The following is a 20724-nucleotide window of genomic DNA, read 5'->3' as shown; positions in this document are numbered from 1 at the left end:
CATGGCCGGACAAGCGGTGCGTCGGTGTGCACCTGGGATCCAAACCCCGGCCGCCAGTAGCGGAGTGCGCACACTTAACCACTAAGCTGCAGGGCCAGCCCGAGAGTGGATCTTAAAAGTTCTCATCACAAGAAAAGAAAATTTCTTGTATCTAGGTGAGATGGATGTTAACTAGACTTACTGTGGTGATCGTTTTGCAATGTATACAAATATCGAATCATAATACTGCACACTGAAACTAATATAATGTTAAAAATCAATTACACCTCAATAAAAACTAAATAGTAGTGATAATATATTTCAGTATTACAAGGAGCCTAGTACTGAATAAAAATAACCGACTTTGAAATTTTAAGCCTTTGGTATTTTGTGAACTGCTACTAAACACTATAAGAACGTACTATGTGATATAATTTCCATTCTTAAAATAGTCTAGGAGGAAACATTTAGGAAGCTAAATCGAAAAATGTGATAGAGATGGTTTAATTTAGATATTAAATTACTGAATGAGGTATAAACCGCTTCACGGCCTTCCATCTGACTCTGGGTGAAAGCCCAAGTCCGACCCTCCATGACTGGCTGATGGACATGATCCTCCAGTACAGACTGTGGTGTAGACCAGGTGACTGTGGTGTAGACCAGATGACTGTGGTGTAGACCAGGTGACTGTGGTGTAGACCAGGTGACTGTGGTGTAGACCAGAGGACTGTGGTACATCCCCTTACCTCTCCAACTTTATTTCCTCTCTTGCACCTCTCTTACTTCCCCACCTCCCTCCCTCTGTCTATCCAGCCACACGTGCTCCTCACCGTATCTTGGACTCACCAAGCACACTGCTTCAGAGCCACTCTGCTTGCTCCCCTCTGTCTGAAATGTTCTCTTCACAGGCATCCTCGTGGATAACACCTCTCTCGCTTCCCTTAAATCTTTACTCAAAAGCCACCTGGATACTCTTTTTAAAATTCAACACCCTGTCACTGATATTTCAAATTTCCCCTTGTTTAATTATTTTTCCCTTTAGCACTATTATGCAACTCACTATGTATTACTTATCTTTTTAAGTAGCTGTCTTTTCCAGTAGAATGTGAGCTCCACGAGGACAGAGATTTTTGCCTGTTTTATTACCCATAACAGTGCACAGCACAAGGCGGGTGCTCAGTCTGTGTGGAATAACTGAATGGATACACATGAAAGAATTTCATGGCATGTAGTCTATCTTCTCTGTTACTGCCCGATTCCCTTCAACAAACATCCCAGCAATACAGTTATCTAGGCTTGCCCATCCAATTAGCTGGCTGGTAAAACCCAACATTTATGAAGTGCTCATTATGTGCCAGATCTGTTCTAAGTTATTGACTCATTTAACCCTCACTGCAGCCAGGGAGGTAGACAGTGTTATCCTCATTTTATGGAAGAAGAAACTGAGGCACTGAGTGTTTTAGGTATCTTATTCAGTGACAAATACCTCATTACTTCTAGAGACAGTCAACTTATTGTCATCGTCAGAGAGATTTTACTGGTAGAAAGCTGTTGTGCACATTTGGGTCAAAATTTGTTTTCTCTATGAGCTGCTTTCAAAATGAGGAGGAAATACAACATAAATGGGCAATTTAAAGTCTTCTATACTTCTCACATCAGTATCTTCAGCAGGTATGTCACATTACTGGCACACATTAAGTGTGGTCTCTAGTAACAGAAGAACCGCTGAGTGCCAAGGACATTCCACCCACAAGATGAGGTGCATGACATCTGCTGCCATCTCACTTAATGATCACACTAACTTTATGAGGGATACTCACCCCCACTTTAGAGATGAGGACTCTGAGCCTCAGGAGTATCTTCTTTAATATCACACACATAAAAGGAAGGCTCAGATTTAATTCAGATCAGCCTAAACTAACAAGAAAACCCCCAAGTATGTTCACGTGAACTAGTCTTGAGCCAGTTTTCTGTTCTGTGTGTATATAATCAATCTTTATAACCTAAACACAGGACTTAACATTTACCGCTGATAAACTTCATTTCCCAGGTTTAAGTTGATGATTTCTACCTACAACTATCCTTATGGGTCTTTGCCATGAAACCTAGTAGTTACCCTTTAAATAAAGACAGGAAGCACACCTTCTCTTTCAAATGTTTACACAGGAAGCTTAATTTGCTACTTAAAATGTTGAACAAAACATAATCATGTTATTCCACACAATACATCCAGTAACGTACACTACATCACAGTTACTATCAGGCCACAAACTGCCCCACCAGGTACCACGGTTTAATCCAGGAGTTGGCCAACGTTCTCTGTGAAGGTCCAGACTGGTTTTCGGAGCCAATGTCACAACCACTCAGCTCTAATGTTGCAGCACAAAAGCAGCCATAGATAACAGGTAAGCAAGTAAGCGTGGCGCTGTTCTCATAAATCCCTATTTGCAAAAACAGGCAGTGGGCCGGATGTGGCCCCGCAGACGGGGTATGCTGACTGCTGGTTTAATCAACCTTGCAATCGTTCAACTGAACTAGGTATTTAAGTCACTTCCTCCTGTCTGGTTTACAAAAGTATCAAAGCATTCTTTACCAAATACCTGATTAACTTCAGGAAACATTATGTCAACAGGCTGCCATGAGCCATCAATGTAGTTACCAGGTTAAAAGGTAACATTGACTTTGGCACGACTTACTTTTAGTGAACTCCTGCTGACTTCTACTGATATCTCTATTTTCAATACGCACACAAGGCATCAGCTACTTAGCAAATCATCCTAGAATTTGGACTGATTTTACATCAAATTTACTGATTTGTAAAATATTTGACCTTCATCAACTGGGGGTACCATTTAGAAATTCTCTTGAAATCTTTTTACCATTGCGTGGTCTGCCTTATTTACGTAACATAGCTTAGACTTTAATTTCTCTTTATTACTTTTCATACTTTCCAGAGAGAAAAATCATTCTTCTTAATGGAGAGCTGAGAAACAAAGCTATTTAGTTCGACATTCTGTGTTTCAACTATCATTTCAAATCATCCCTCAAGTGGGTGCTAATCCCTCCTTAACTATATTTTCATTGTAACCCAACATTTTGCCGTATTTCTCATTTTTTAGAAATCAGCCTTAATTCAACATAGTACTTACTGATCTATGCAACATTTTTATCCATCCTTGATTGTATCCCTTATTTCTTATATAGTATCTTTTGTTTCTTATAATAATCTTTCTCTCTCTCACACACACACACACACACACAGACATTTCAACTAGTACTCCTGGGCTCCATAGCTATTTCTCTTTTGTATCTTATTGAACATATTGAAGACTTGAAAGTAATTGCAACTATATAATCAAAAACTTCATTTTTAGAGCCTTCTCTCCTTAACTTTTGAAAATGTGTTTCTTAAAGTCTAGGTACAACTTTACACCTCTAATGTCCTTCTCAAAATTATCAACTTCCAAGACTAAGCAAGCACTTTTCCTCACGTATCCACCACTTTCACATCACTCATTAGATCTTATTTGGGGTTTAGAATTATACTCAGCATAGAAATTTCCCTTTTGTGTCCTTCACTGAGTGAAAAAGTGGCCAGCAAAACAAGACATATTAACACGTTTCACTTTTAGTAGAATTAAGACTTTTAGCAAATACCTAGGTAGTTGAAATACTTCATCACTACTTATTTCCCTGACAGTTTCCTAATTTTTATTACAACAACACTGTACATAGTCTCAATAGTTCAACTGTATACAGCTATAAAACTTTTTTTTTTTTTTGTGAGGAGATCAGCCCTGTGCTAACATCTGCCAATCCTCCTCTTTTTTTGCTGAGGAAGACTGGCCCTGGGCTAACATCTGTGCCCATCTTCCTCCACTTTATATGGGACGCCGCCACAGCATGGCTTGCCAAAGCAGTGCGTCGGTGCGCGCCCGGGATCCGAACCAGTGAACCCCGGGGCCGCCACAGTGGAGCGCGCGCACTTAACCGCTTAACTACCGGGCCGGCCCCACAGCTATAAAACTTTTAAACTTAAAAAGTAATGTTTTACCTTATAAAATAATTTCATGAGTGACATCTTATTCTTTATGAAAATATATTAGTATCTATTTGTAGCAAAAAAAATTTCTCCATTAAAACTGATCTATTAAAAAAGATAGAAGAACAATTTGATGGCATTTTGTCTACACTTCAAGAACATATTATAAAATATACACTTTGCCAAGAATACAATTATTATTATTTTTTTTGCTGAGGAAGATTAGCCCTGTGCCATCTGTGCCAATCTTCCTCTACTTTATATGTGGGTTACCGCCGCAGTGTGGCTGACAAGTGGTGTAGGTCTGTGTCCAGGATCCAAACTCGCAAACCTGGGCTGCCAAAGTGGAACGTGTTGAACTCAACCACTACACCACGGGGCCAGCCCCAAGAATATAATTTTTTATCTCAATGCAGTTAAAGAATTTTAGTACCAATTATCCCATATTTAATTTCATTTGAAATATAAACAATTATATTTTATAATTAAGGCATAAATATTCTTAAGATGTTAAAGCATATTTTAAAATAATTTTCTTTTAATTTTTATTTAAAACATGATTCTAAATATTGTTAAAGTGAGCATAACATCCATAAGTAAATACCTTAAATTGACAAAGAAAAACTCAAATAGTCCCCCTGTGCCTAAACATCTAACTCAACACAAATGAAGCAAATAATAATATGAATAATATTATGGGTTTACTACTAGAATAAAGTAAGAAGCAGTGAAATTTAAGAAAAAGATGTTTTTAAAATCATATGGTAAAATTGGTCTCTATCCCTGGATAAATTTAGCTATTTAATTTCTAGCAATTTTATGTAAACTATGATGAGATATCAAGGAGAAAAGAAGTTAATTTTAGGAGTAATAAAATTTACCACAGGTTAGTTGTAAAATTGTTAAAAGTATTTCTTTCCCCCCAAAAACTTCTTCTCTATCATGACAAGGCTCTAACTTTCTTACAGTCAATATTTAGTTTCTCTGCTTTATAAAGAAATTGGATTGGACTACAAATATTTCAACAGCTGTTTTCATATACTATGAAATGAATTTAAGTAATGAGTACATTATTTTAGATATAGAATGTTTTAATAAGCTCTTTTAAAAATAAAGGAGGAAAAAAAACAATGATTTCACAGACAAAAAACAAACATGGCGTGACTTTACTGACATGGAACTTACTTAGAAAAGAAGAACGGAGATGCTTCCCAGATTCAGAATACAAGCTACAGAGGCCACACATGCAAGAAGTTACTATCAGCGTGCCTCAGCGCAGCAACGAAAAGGGGCAGGAGAAAAGGAGACAAAGATACTAGAATGGTATGGTTGGGACAAGAATTTCTGCTGAAGATAGCAGAGGACACAATGGTCACACACACAAACAAAAATGGAAAATAAAAAATTCAACTCTCTAGCCAAAGTGACGGTAAGGGCCACCTCCCGCCCCCTCTTTTTCCTTCTCCCCTGAATTGTGATACAGGTTGCATGAGCAGGTACTGTCCTGAGAGCAATGGAGAAATGAATCTCAGAGAATTTTAATTCAAGGGGACTGAGTTAGCAGCTACAGACTGGAGCGCCCCAGTGTCCCACTGCACACTGACGTTCTGCAAACGGACTGAGTCTGCCCACAGGGTTCCCCTCAACCCTTGGTCTAGCTGGGCAGGGCTTGGGGACACTGGAGCCTGGAGGCCAGCTACTGCTGCATTAACACACCCCTGTGTGCCAGAGACCCAATGCCATCAGGTTAACAAAAAAAGGTGAGGAGTACTGGCATAGGCGGCTAACTATACATGGGTTCCACGAGGCATCAGTATTAAAACATTTAAAATTAAGACTAATTACCTAGCCAACACAAAAGAATGCTAGAGAGAGAATTCTTAATGGATCCGGGTTTGCACTGAATCAAGGCTAGCTGAGAACACTATATTTTCACAGAATTCAAATTCTCTTTTGAATCTACTTTTTTTTTCACATGGGAAATGATTCCTTTGAATTAAATAGTTGAAACACTGAATTGTTGGTCTCACAATACCAAACACTAAAAAGGGCAAAACTTTGAAACTAACTTTTGTTCTGTAATAATGAGAAGGAATTTTCCTGCCATTATAATTTAGCTCAAGAAGTCTGACACTACAGTTCTTTCCCAATGTTAAATAATCCTAACAAGTTAAAAACAAAAGCAAAAATCTAATCACAATACAAGACAAAAAAGAAGCCTCAAACCTTTTACTAGTTTTTGACAGTTTATACAGACAAGCTATTTACCTAACTGAAGTACTTACATTCACAGAAGTAACCTCAGCATTTACAAAAATCCTAAAACTCGGGATTTTTTCCTTTTTACCTCCTGAAGGTTGCCGAGATTTACGAGGAGACCGAGGTTCCCTCCGATAGGGATCACTGGAGCCATATAATTCAATAGTGCCCAGGTTGAGGAGGACTGCTTTCTGGAGGTAGTCAACCATCGCAATGCCGTTACAATTGCCAAAAACTACCCTAGAAATAGGAAAACAGCAAACATTTTATCACAAATAAAGAACTACAAGAAAATGTATTGTACTCTCTAAGACTGAAAAAGAAGCAGGATGGTCTTTCAGAAAATTCCTCTGAAACAAAAGATGATCACAGACGTTCACAGACATGGAAATACAGGTTACACACGCCTTCTCATGGAACTCTGTAGATCTTGTGCAGATATTAAAGATTACAAATCAATATCATCATAAAATATTTGGCACATGAGTTGAAACGATCAGAGACATAAATCCCCATGCTAGGCAACGTGACAACTATTTTTCTGACTTAGGGGCATTTTGAGCTCCTCAGGGCAAGTCATTCCCTTCCACCAGGGAAACAGAGTATTCTATCTTTGGGAAAGTTTGGGTAATCCCTACAGTCAAGAATAACAAGGAGAATGTGACACCCTCACCGAGGCTGAACACACAGGGACGAACTCTCTTAGATGGAATAAATAGCACTTCTCTCTACAAAATGAAGTTCTAAAGCCTACGACCTTATTTGGACAAAGACATTAACTAAATTCCTATGTAAACCTGAAAAAAAAAAGAATAAACAGTAGAAGGCCTAAATCTTGGAGGCCTCCCTTTGTAGTATTCCAAATACCTTCTCAATTAGGAATCAGGAACTACAAACCAAGCAACTATGAATAAAGGAATTTTATTCTTTTTAGATCTCTTAAGCCAGGAGTTGAAAACTGAAACGTACAGAGGGGCTAGGTAAGTAAGGAAAACAGGCCAGATAAGGACTGTGGTGAGCTGGGGAGGGTACGAACCATCGAAAGAGGAGAAGCTTAGCTCAGTTCCCACTGACTACTGCCAGGAGGAATGGAGACACAGTTCAGATCACCTTCTCAGTTGAAGCTCTAAATGTGGATTTCACATTAAATAATCTTGGCAACTAGTTCAAATCTTAAAAATACACAAAAAGGGCGAAATGGAATACAACTGTGACCCCAACAAGGCCTGTGATCAACTGATTTGCAACTTCCCTTGAAACTTCCTATTGGTTCTTTTTCTTATTCCCTGTTTGTTTCCTTTATGGTTGTGGGCAGTAAAATATTAAAAAGAAAGTTTGTGTCCTTACACCTTGGGGCAGCAAATAAAAGACACGAGAGAAGACTATCTCAGACCACAGCCAGTCTTGGCTGGGCGCACAACTGCAAGAGACAGAGCTGGTGGTAGTGGCTACAGGGAGGAAGAAGACAGATGAGCGAGTCCCTCGGGCTGGCATCAGGAAGGAGACAGCGACCCACACAGGATAAGGAGAGCTGGGACTGAACAGCTCGCATGTGGTTTCTCTTATACCACAATGTTGATTTTTAAAACGAAAATAAATACTTTGTACGTCTGTCATATAATAAAAAGTAGGTACAATTAACACTACATGCTTGAAGGCATGAATTGATAAATAAATGTACTTATCGTACAGATGAATACTTTACTAAACTATTACTACTACGTCTTTACAATTTATTCAAATTAACTTTGTTAGAGCTCCATTATACTCAGTATTAATATGAGAATTATTTCTGAAAGTATACCCAGGAGAGGATATATTGACTTTAAATCTTTATCTCAAACAATTAATTGGTCCATGAGATATTTAACCTTATGTTAGGAAGCGGTATAAGCACACCGAGAGTAAATTATTCAGAACAGAATTATGTTCCAAATAAACCATGAATTTGGTCTAAAATTAAAGTTATACAACTTTTTTTTAAGTGATGCTATAGTAAAGATCATCCTTTCTATTTTTAAAAATAAAAGAATACTATGAAGAGTCTGAGGAACGCATAAATTACACTTACAGTCCGTAGGAAGAATTGATCGCCAGGCTGGTTATTTGTTGCGGTGGTTCTCCACCCACCCAGACCAACTGAATAACCAGTTCTGTCTGATAGCCTGGAGATTGTTTCAGTGGTGAACTTTTAACTCTGTAATAGAGGAAAACATATTATCTTTTAATCCATCTTCAATTATCTTATTAGCCCATGTAATTAGAAAGTCATGCATAAATCACTACACAAAAATAACTTTATATAGAAAATTATACTAGACATAAAAAGAAATGTAAAAATTGGAATCCTGTCCTCTAGAAGCATTTAACCTAGTCGGAGACGAAACATGTACATAAACAACAAACATAAGAAATCATATGTAAGTTCCACACATTAAGTGGGGGATAGCAAGGAGAGAGGGAGAAGTGGGTAGGAGGGGACGGAGGGATGGGTGGGGAGAAGAATGAGGAGAGGCAGGGGCCCGGGAATTCAGAGGAGAAAAAAAAAGTCACAGGCAAAATGCAAGTTAGAAAAGTAGACTTAGAACTTAAAAATATGGTTTAACTAAATGAAAACTGGCTAAAAACATAACGAGTTAAAGAACACGTAAAAAAAATGTGAGCAATTCATTTTCATGTGTGTGACCACTTTTACTATAAAAAAAAATCTACTTTGACTTTGAGTTGGTAGTATTTGTGAACGCACAGACTCTTTCCCCAATAACTGCTGAATAGTGCTCAAAAAAGTACTGCTTTTACAAAACATATGCAAACAAGGTAAAGAAGGAAACTCACAGTCAAAGATTAATAAGTGTGTAAGTCTGGTCACAGTGGAGGCGTGTGTAGTAATCAGTATAGCAAGACAGGGCGAGGGCCAGACTCTGGAGGGCCTTTAAGGCTGGGCTGCAAAGACCTGATGTTGGTAGAAAGAACTCTGGGCTTTCGAAAAGCTGGAGTGTGAATCCTGGCTCTCCCACTTACCAGCTGTCTTCTTGTCTAAAAAGTGGGAATATTACTTCCTAATCATACTATGAGGACATTGTCAGAGCCTATGAAAGAGCTCTGTCAATGGCCAAATGACACAAAAGGAATATATTTCATTATTAAAGAAGTAAAAGCCAATGAAGGTTCATAAGAAATATTTTGGGAAGATTAATTGGGTGGAGGTTTGCAAGATGAAGTGGAATAGGGAGACCAGTTAGGAAGCTCCTATGATTCTCCTGATGTGACACAATAAGAACAAGGTAGATCTCAAACACATTGTGAAGTAAGAACCAAAGAGGCTCGTAACCTTCACGAAGGCAGAACCCTGCAGTTACTTTTAACACTTGAGCACAGAAGAGGTACTCAGAATCTACTGACTGAATGAACGAGCTGGAGGCGGATTAGAGGTAGAGGAGGGGAGAAAAAGAAGACAGAGGGATTCTTTTTTCCCCATCCGCCCCCCCCCCCCCAAAAAAGCTGTCAGGATGAAGAGCTAGTTTTAAAGGAATATGTGCTAAGTCTGAGGTGATGGTGGGATCTTCAACTGAACTACTTGGCAAATAGTCAAATGTGTTCCCAAACCTCACTTACACTGAGTAAGTTCATACAAAACTTACATTGGTTAAACTTGTGATAAGCATGTTAGGAGGAGTGTGGGAGGGGTTTAGAAGAGTGTAAGACTTTCTAAGGAGTAAAGCTACTTAGATACAACACTTGTAATACTTGTATCAGTAAACTTCAAATGGATTTGGAAGATAAAATTTTTTTTAAAATGTGAGCAATTTACTTTTGAGTGTGACTACTTTTACTATAAAAAAAATCTGCTTTGACTTTAACATGAGAACATTTTTGATTTCACAGACTCTTTCTCCAATTACTGCTCTTGTAAAATATATGAAAAGCCTAGTTACTTCAAGAATTCTTGAGACTCCTGCCTTGGCGTGACAGGGGATGGAAGGACATGAGGAAGACTACTCAATGTTGAGTCTCCTGACACCAAACTCAGAGGTAAGAACCCTTTTGAATCATTTAGTTGGTACTCCCAGTGAATAAGACCATGACACCTGACCTTCTGCTGCCATATTTGCTAGACTCACTCTAAGCAAGAAAAGGGTCAGTATGTCGCCCAAATTTCAGGGTAAACGTGACTCTATGAGGGTACCCCTAATACAAACTGAGTTATAGTCACTTCTGCCTGCACAGAGTCTGCACGGCAATATACTCAGAACCGCACACTGGTTGAGGCAGAAGTTCTGATTTTTCTCAGGGAAATATCCCCTAGTCAGCTGCAGCTGTCCATCTCAAGAGATAGAAATAGAGACTGAGTAGCATTTCACCTCCACCAGAGACAGCCTCTGTTGACATAAGCATGGGCCGAAGGTCTGAGTGTGCTATCTTCTCGCTGTATGAATTAGGTGAGGTTCAAGCTAGTGTCCACCTTCCTCTGGCATGGTTCATGTGCACATCAGATTAGATTCTCAAGACCAAGAACAGGCATTCAGGGATAATTTTAGAAGTGCATATATGGACACATTGAAGACTTAAGTGATGAAGACACACAGAACTCACGGAATTCTTATTTCGCTTAGAAAGTTCTTAAGCAAAAATAAGCCAGCCAAGTCTGCTGCAAATCCCCAATTAGTAAAAAGTTAGAAACCAGATCAAGAAATGACAGAATATGTCAGATTCTAAAAATAAAAAATGGGGGTGGTGGATGTTATGTTTTGTGCCTACAATGGTTATCATTTTAACGTTTTTAATATACGTAAATTAATTTGTTTACTTTTTAAAGTTAAGGGGTTGAATCTTTACAAAAAACTCCATAAACTGTACAAATGTATTTTAAATGTCAAAATAATGTTTGGAGGCTTTGCAGTGTCAAAACGATTATCTGTTCTCATTCTCCCTGTTGTGACAACTCATAATGTCTCCAGCCACTGCCAAATGCATCCTAAGAAGCAGAATCATCCCCTTTTGAGAACCAATGGCACAGAACACACAATCTCAAATTTATGTAAACATTATATAAAGAATATTTAAAAAAAACTATACTTTTTAAATGACTGTAATATAAAGAATCTGCCTTATGTTTGGGGTGAATGCATTTTTGATTACACATTCTTCAGAGCAATTGTGGAACTATTCACCAATAAAAGCAAAACACTACAAAGCCTGGTTCTTTTAACAAATGCCAATTGTCTCTCTTACCACCCTCCCTCCCTTGAATATACTACGGTCTGGCTTTTTGCCCCGCAACTCTTTGCCATCTTCCACAATCACTTTGCAGTCATCATCCTAACTGGCTTCTCTGTAAATGTAATACACTTTTAATCACAGTCTTCATGAAATTCTGCAATGATTTTAACTCTTTCCTCGTTGTTTTATTTCTCTGCCATATTTAAGGCTCAGATCTTTTAAAAAATTTAACCACTCAGTAATATAAATTGGACAGGAAAAAGGAAAAGAAAACTTGATTAAATTTATTACCATATAAAAGCAAAATTTATTCAAATCTGGAATGCTACAATAAAGGCATTTAAATAACGATACTGCGGTGCTAGAGAAGATTCAGAAAAAGGTAAGAAAGTGATTACAAAACGACTGAATCTTTAAAGACTGAAAAAACAGAATTTTGAGAGTAGTAGAAAATAGTGTAAACATACATTTGATCCACATATAAATCCAGACTGAAAAACATCGATGGGTTTAGATGACTGAGGTATATAGAGAGGAAAGATCCCTACCAGTATGTTTAGAGATCAAATCTTAGTACTTTACAGAGAAAATCATAGAACGCAATCATATTCCCCTTGATGCCACAGAAAAATGAGTCGGGTTAACAACAGTGAAACCAAGCGAGACGGTCTCATGCCATTTCACTCTATCGCAGGAAAACGTTACTGTGGCTTTACTAATGCTTACAATTCATCTAAATTAAAAGGTTATTTTCAAAACATCTGTATTTTTTATAACTTACTTTAAACAAGGGACATTATCACGAAGCCCATCAGATGAACTGCTACTCGTGGAAGGATGAGACTGAGGAGGAATGGGCTGGGGATTGGCACCTCCCACTGGTGTTGGCAAAGGGGGCGCCTGGTCTCCCTCTGGGGATTCCACATCGTTTATCTCATATAACAGTCGAACTTCAAGCATCTGTCATGAAAGTGAGACAGTTTACCTACTCCTAATAATTACTGTTCATTTTATTACAGTTTATATACACAGACAGGTACACTTCAGTGGAGAGAACATTTTTAAAGGTAAAAATTTAGCAAGATTTCTAAAGGATTTAGCAAAGAAAAAATGTTGTTTCTGACTCAGCTTTTTAAAAATGATTGCGTGTGAGTACACACACAAGCATTATGATTTTAGAATTTATGACACCCCTGTGAATCCCAAATTACAGTATGCTCATACTCATATTAACTTTCCCCAAATGAGACATACAATGTATTTAAGGATTTAAATATTCAGTAAGAAGATATGCGTAAAAATAGGCATTTTTCACAAAAGATAGATGGCAATGTAAATACTTAAGTGTCTTAAAAAATCCTAGACAAAGCCGACTGCAAATAGTCCCCTAAATAATTCAAAAATTTTAAAATGCCAGACATCTGACATTGAAAATAATTAAGAGCCTATTACCGGAATGACTTCTGTAATCACTTCCTGTTTGCTGAATCTATAGATAATGACATGAGCCGAAACTCCAGCTATGCACAGCATTCGACTTTCTGGACACCAGGAGATGATCTGAATGGCATACGGATCCTCATCTACAATGTCTGTGTTTGGCCTGTCATCTTTATTTCTTGACTTTTCAAATACTTTAGATGTCTTTAATTTATATAATACTTGTAGAGTTACTAGAAAGAAGATAATACATGTTAGATATCCAAATACAAAAAGAACAAATATAAGGTAATATTTAATCAGTCATATTATGTAAGGAAAACAGCCTATATTTATTTGAACCATATTTTTATTCCTAGGTCCACATTTCTCTATTATACTTTTAGATAATGCATTCACTGTACTCATTGACCAAAAAAAGGTACTCATGTATTTGTTTAAAAAAAATTCCATCATGATGAACTTAGATAACCTGAAAAAAATGAGTAACGAAAGATTTTGTAAAAAAAAAAGTATCAATATAATGAAAATAATAAAGAATATATTTTGCTTTCTAAAATGATTTTCTATATATTTTCTCTACAAAAGGTACCAATATTATCTAACACTTCTACATGATGAAACATAATACATCCTGAGTTAACTAGATTCTCTTGCTACGTATGTTTTGCAAACATTAGCCCTTCAACGCATTCATTCTGTTTTTGTTGTTATGTAACCACCATATACATTTTACAAAGATGATACAAACTTTTGTGACATAAGTTTAGAATCAGGCATTAAATTTATTCTACAAATTTCTGTTGATTTAAAACATATTTCCACTTCTGAGTTAAGAAGAGAAGGTCTGAAGAAATTTTGGAGAATTTGAGTACTGCTGTTGAGAATTATTCTTGATTGACTAATTAATATCCTTAAGAATATCTTTATTAAAAATTCTGAACTCACATAATTGATAAATAAGGTAGTAAATTTATAGCTTCCAAATTTCAAATTAAATGTTGGTTATACAATTATTACAAAACAGGTTGTATAAAAGCTATGAGTGTGTGACATATAACAAATAATATTCAAAATACTTACTTGCAGAAGCATCCCAGAACTTAACTGACCCATCAGCATGCCTACGAAAAGCAAATGAGTGAAGAAGGTGATGAAGAAAAAAAAAAAAAATTACATTTTTTCTTTCTTTGAAGTTAAGTATATAAATAAGAGTCACCAAAATGAGGAAAAAGGTAAAATTTAGGGTAAATTGGCAGATTCTAGACAATAACTTATTTCTTATTATGTTACAGCATAAAGGAAAGCACTACCTGCCCAATTAATTAATGCTCGTGTATTCTTAATTATATTTAGCTACTATTGATTTCTTTGGTAAAAACAGACTTTTACTCACCCTGTAATAATTATTTCTGGGTAACTTTGAGCACCCAAGCCCCAATTACCTCCATTGATGGGCCACTCCTGTAAGAAAAGATTACTGTATAAAACAACTTCCAAGCACACAATACATCTTCATATGTATATTTATGACAACAGTAAACAATATATTTGCTTCCAAAAAGGATTTCCCATATATTTTCTGTAGAAAATGGTTTTGATGTTATCAAACACTTCAAGGTGACAAATACGTAACATTAAATACTGGAACTCATGTTCAATACCTTTTTGCTGTAACCTTGGCGTTTCTGTCTAGCTCCAACAGAATAAAGTGCAGGAATGAGGTCCACGGGACAATCGGCGAAATATTCGCAACACGTCACAGGGGATTCGTGTATACTCAAAGGGTAGGGATTTTCAAATATAGGATATCTTTAACAACAGGAAAAGAAAAGTATTTATTAATTTAATGAATTCTTACCTATGATTAATACAACAATGAAAACTTCAAAAAAATACAGCTTTGGAATGGAAACATTTTTTTAAGTTTGATTAATTTAAAATTAACATCCTTTGAAGGTCCATATAATATATTATCTGAATGTATGTTTTAACTTTTCAGATAGTATATTCTTTTCTATAGTTTTAGAGATTACAGACATTCTCACACAGAGATTTAATAGATTTAACTTATGCAAATACATAAAAAAAAAATGACGTCTTTTATAATGAAATTTGCTCAGTTAGAACAGTAAACAGAGAAGCTGCAAAACAGGAAAACTACATACCATGTGCCACACACTGGACTGGCTTTATATATATATACATATATATATATATATTTTTCTTATTTACTTCTTGCACCAAACTTACGATGTAGGCATTTTACTGAAGAACAAAGGCTTAGGGAGAGCAAAGTGCCAAACAGATGGCAGCTAGCAAGAAGCAGAATTTAAACTGTGCTCTTAACCATTGAGCTATATGGTTCTCAATTAACAGATACCTCACCCTTATATCAGTAGATCTAATACAAATTTTCAATTCTCCTTTTTTCCTCCATCAGTGTAATGCCTAGTGCAGTATTTAATCTAGAAATGCTCTCTTGTTTTGGTGATAATCTAAATAAAATTCTACCTTAAACGTTTTCTCGATACGAAATTATTTTATTAAATAAAGCAAAAAAAAATCAAAAGTCATAAAATTAATGTAAAATCATAACTAAATACACAATGATACTTCTTTTCTGGTTGGAAAGTCCTCAGAATTGAAAATGGTTACTTAAAAATATATGGAAAACCAGAAATTGGCTAAAACAAGTCCAGAGTGGCTAACCTGCAAAAACTGGATGTACTGATCAGTCTACTGCCGACAATAATTAAAAAATAAGAGGAGAAAAATTTTGGGAAAGCCCTTTCTAGACTTCAAAATGAACCCAATGTCATCACTCCTTCCTCAACCACACATAAAAAAACAGAAGTCAAAACTCAAACAAAAACGTGCATTTAAAAAACAGCAGGTGACTTTTTTCTCTTTATAAACACACTTTACAATCCTTAGTTCAGTGATTCTACTATTACTATACATTTAGCGGATATATTTGCTAAATAAAATGCCTAGTCACAGATTACTTGCACAGGATTTTCTTTAACTTAAATATATCTCAGTTCAGACCACGTGTGAAGTCTTGCTATTTGAAAACTTACGTAAGGGAAAAAAAAATCATACTAAGTTATTCTAGGACTGTCATTTAGCAATAATGTTTTTAAATTCCTTAGCTCCACAATAGTCTTGCTATTCTCAAAAAGAAAATAAACACTGGATTAGTACAGGTAGCACGTACTAAGTTGATACGAATTTAGGAATGCCTTCAACTAAGGTAAACGATACTGTTCACTTTTACTTCACGATTTCCCAATCTCAGTACTATTCACATTTTGGATCATATAACTCTTTCTCATGGGGACTGTCCTGGGCATTGTGGACATTTAGCAGCATCCCTATCCTCCACCACTAGATGCCAGTAGCACCCTTCCCCTCAATAAAAGTTGCCTACACAGACCAAATATCTCATGGAGGGCAAAATTGCCCCGGGCTTGAGAAACACTGCAATACTCATTGGGTAAACTCAGTTAAAACCATATTTAATGATTCTCTCTTGGGGATACAAATAAACACAAGGTTCTTCCATTCAAAGAATTTATAAGTAAACATACTATCATCTTTGTTAGAAAACACAGAATACGGCAAATACCACAAAAAGTCGCAAAGGAGTTGTGGTGGGGGATTTACAGATCAGATATCATATATCGGGTCGAGAGAATGGGAAAAGCTTAAAGAGGAAAAGGCAGGTGACTTTTTTTTAATGTGGATCTTTTTTTTTTTTTTTCCGATTGAGGAAGATTGTCCCTGAGCTAATATATGTGCCAATCTTCCTCTATTTTTTGTATATGAGATGCCACCATAGCATGGCTTAATGAGTGGTATATAGCTCCACGCCTGGGATCTGAACCCATGAACCCCGAGCCACCGAAACAGAGCACGAGAACTTAACCCCTACGTCACCGGGCCGGCCCCCTTCTGTGGATTTTTGATGGCGGTGAAGCAAGTGGAGTGTTTCAACTGTTGGGAACTACATATGTAAGAAAAGACATGGAAGTTTGACGTTTGTTTAACACATAGTTCAGTTTTTCTAGGGAATAAGGCTCCTGTAGGAAGACACTAAGAATTCGGGTTGGAAAGGTACCCTGAATTCCTACTGTGTAGAACAGCAGGCTGAGAAGCTGTTTTTAAATCAAAAAACAATAGAGAACCACAGTGGTTTAAAGAGGAGAGTAACAAGATTGGTGCAGCATGTAAAATTAATCCAACAATGGTATTCCTGCCACACTCAACAGAGAGTGAATGTGGGTGGAGAGACCACAGCAGCTTATCTGGAGATCAACTGTGATGGGATCAATTCTGGACATGCTGATTTTGTGTGTCCTAAGGTATCCAAATATTAGGTTGAATCGTACAAAATTTCAGAAAAGTCAACAAATTTTGACTTAAAAAATGGAAATTCTATATGATCAACATAATAGAGAAATTTGGCAGGTAATTAGAATTGTGCATTTGGAGCTCTAAGAAGAGGTCAAGGTTATGGATATAAATGTAGTTTTTCAAAGAAATGAAACAGCCAATCCTATGATAAAAAGAATCTTTTCACCACATACTAAAATAATCGCTCACCAAATTTTATTTCTTACCCATTTTGTGCAAGGTCTATAAGTACTAAATCCTTTTCTAGAAGAACAACCACAGCATATGGTTCCTGAAAATCTGAAATAGGAAAATAATGCATGAACAATAGTTTTATATAGGCAAGAGGACAGAAAATTAGATAATGAGCATTTCATGTTGGGTCTAGATGTTGCTGTGAAGCTATTTTTTAGACGTGATTAACATTTAAATCAGCAGACTCTGAGAAGATTATTCTAGATAATGTGGCGGGCCTCAACCAATCAGCTGAAGGCCTGAAGAGCAAAGACTGAGGTTTTCCGAAAAAGAAGCAATTCTGCCTCAAGACGGCAACATAGAAATCTGCCTGAGTGTCCAGCCTTCAGAATTCCAACTCACGACTGCAACATCAACTCTCCTGAATGCTCAGCCTGCCGGCCTGCTCTGTAAATTCCAGACTTATCAGTGTGGGGGATCAGAACTGGCCACCCCAATGTGTGTCTCTTTGGCTTGATTATTTTTAAGAACAAAGGACTCTGAAAGAGACTTTGACCTCTCTGCCAACTGCCTAAAAGAATTTAAAATAGAAGGGCCTGTTCCAGGAAGGAGCTAATACCACGGAATAACTGTAATGTAATGTAAAATGTGTCTCTCAGATCACATTGTCTATAGTTGACTCATTTCCATTTCCATCTCCATGTAAATTGCCTTCCTCCCCCCTGAAGTCCCAAACCACTACCCCCAACACCCTCCTTTGTCTTTAGCTAAAAATGGTATTTAAGGTGGCGACCTCAGCCATTCTGGCGAGTTGCTCAGTTTTCCTGGGTTTCTCCCATGTATACATGTTATAAAGCTTTGTTTGATATTCTCCTGTTATTCTGTCTCATGTCAATTTAATTCTTAGGCCAGTCAGAAGGACCTACAGTGGGCAGGGGAATGGTCTTTCTCCTACACCAGCCTCCACAATTGCGTGAACCAATTTCTTAAAATAAATTCTCTCTCTCTCTATTGGTTCTGTTTCTCTGGAGAACCTCGACTACTAAACTAGTATTTTTTAGAATTTTAAAACGTATCTTAATGTGGATAGTTTTGTTTATCCTTCAAAGGCACTTACGACTAATATGTAATACTAAACAGATAAAGCTTATTAAACAAAATTAACTGCTGAAATAAAATTTGCAAAGTTATGAAACCTCTCTCCTCTAGAAAAATTAGTGCAATAGGATAAGGAAACTACCTAGATAACATATATAGGTCTTTGTTCTGAATAACAGATACCTATAGAGAATGAGTTGTAAAGACACAAAGCTTACCATTTGGGTATGGTGTTTCACACAGGGTCAAAAAATCAACAATGGAATAGTCCATTTCTAACACGGCAGTACTTTTCCCATGCATGACTGTTAAGCAAGGTCTTCTTCCTACAGTATCATATGACAAACCTCCTGATAAAATAATAAAAGGCTCCCTGGAAATAAAATACATGGTTAGGATTATAAATAGCAGAGTGGAGACGAATTATTTTTTCGCTGTATCATCAATTTTTTATTTAGTGAAATAAAATCTTAAATTCTAACATTTTTATGCATCATTTAATACAATACTTGCATGTGAGTTTTTAATTGCATTAGGTAAGACCCAGGTGAATTCCTGAAGATTAACCTACGGTAAGAATGAACATTGACCACATTTGACTCTCATACCTCCCCTTGCTCCCTAAATATTTTTCCTTTATCCTCTTTAAACCATTGTCAAAAAAAGTTCTCTCTGGGTTTCTGCTGCGAAGTCTCTTCAATGAACTGCCTTTATTTCCAATCCTAATAACCAGGCCTTCTCAACAGAAGTTCCGAGAGAGAACGTGAATGCCCGAAGGCATCCACTGCATGTAATGAATTAACTTCTCACTGACGCATCAAGAATGTACCAGCTACAAATTACCCTTGAGAAAACTGAGAAAACAGTCACTCAAATCATTTTCTGAAGGGCTTAACTCTCTCCTGGAACCTTGGTTGGTGTGCTCACAGCTCCCATGCCAGCTTACCACTTCTAATGAGCCCTCCAACTCTGTCTCCCTATTAGTCAATATTAATTTTAATGATTTATCCAGACCCACTTTATAAAACTGGACATCTACGCAAACACCAAAAAAACGAAGTATCTTTTCATATGTTTTGGTGTGAGTGCATTTCTTCATCTTTGATTTGCCTACTCGTGTTTTTTGTCCATATTTTCATTGGTTTAGTAATCTTTTTCTAATTGGTTTGTAAGAGTTCTTTGCATTCTAAGGAGATTGGCTCTTCATCTGCGACATGTATCTTCCCATTTGTTGGTGAGGAAGTTGTTTCTGTTACGTTATACAGATGGTTTAAAATGTTCTGTATGTGACTTTCTTAAATCTCTTCATTAGTGATTTTTTAGGCAGTTTCTTAATGCCTACTCTAAGGTCAGTATATCTATCTCCCTCCTCTTTACAGCTAGTAGGAGCAGTATCTAATAATATGTCATGGTTAAAAGTGCTAGTTCTGGAGCTAAACTGCCTGCATTTAAATCTCAGCTTTGGCTTTACTTTCTGTGTGATCTTGGACAAGGTGCTTAACCTCTCTGTGCTTACCTTCTGCATCTATAAAATGGAGCAGAGTAATACGTATCTACCCTCAGACAATTATTGAATTAATTAATATACTCAAAGACTGGCGTCAATGCCTGGCACACAGTACAACCTTAGTAAGATTTACCTATTATTACTGTGATTATCATCAAATCATCATTTTTATCAATTGCAAAAGTTTCTCTTCTTGTGATATGTGGAAAGAAACACTGCAACTTCTAAATCATATTTTTTTAACCTAAAACAAGAATAAATAAACCCCACTAAAATTTACTTAGAGTAGTAGTGTTACAGGTCTGTAATTTATAAGTAAATATAAATATTAGGTCTAATAACTCAATTGTTTTTTAATACTTAAACATTTACCTATTTAAAATATATAAAAGAACATATGTGTAGATAGGTGTGTTTGTGTGTGTAGTATTTTCTTATTTAAAACTGTACCCTCATGTAGCCCTGTTTTCCTTCTTTATTTTTTTCATAGCATTTATCACTAAAACTAATTTATTTATTTTGCTTATTGTTTTTCTCATGAAAGTGTAAGTTTTACAAGGGCAAGTGGTTTCTTTTGTTGTTGTTG

The 20724-nt window shown here is 36.6% G+C and overlaps 1 protein-coding gene across 4 annotated transcripts in view; it reads right to left on the bottom strand.

Annotated features, from left to right (window-relative positions):
- The window catches only part of STXBP5 (syntaxin binding protein 5), a 170082-nt gene that overhangs the window by 48347 nt on the left and 101011 nt on the right, over window positions 1–20724 (bottom strand). For all 4 annotated transcript variants that reach the window (XM_087425202.1, XM_004440948.3, XM_087425201.1 and 1 more), the window contains exons 10-18: window positions 18850–19004; window positions 17566–17638; window positions 14605–14752; window positions 14337–14404; window positions 14024–14064; window positions 12953–13173; window positions 12282–12460; window positions 8352–8477; window positions 6369–6520 (exon numbers count right to left, since the gene is read on the bottom strand). In XM_087425202.1, coding sequence (XP_087281328.1) covers window positions 6369–6520; window positions 8352–8477; window positions 12282–12460; window positions 12953–13173; window positions 14024–14064; window positions 14337–14404; window positions 14605–14752; window positions 17566–17638; window positions 18850–19004 — 1163 coding nt within the window. The remainder of the gene's footprint in view (window positions 1–6368; window positions 6521–8351; window positions 8478–12281; window positions 12461–12952; window positions 13174–14023; window positions 14065–14336; window positions 14405–14604; window positions 14753–17565; window positions 17639–18849; window positions 19005–20724) is intronic.

The sequence above is a fragment of the Ceratotherium simum genome, chromosome 38 (genome assembly GCF_057802395.1).
Source record: "Ceratotherium simum simum isolate JZ-2026a chromosome 38, ASM5780239v1, whole genome shotgun sequence".
NCBI lineage: Eukaryota > Metazoa > Chordata > Mammalia > Perissodactyla > Rhinocerotidae > Ceratotherium > Ceratotherium simum.
This window is presented reverse-complemented; position numbering and strand designations above follow the sequence as displayed.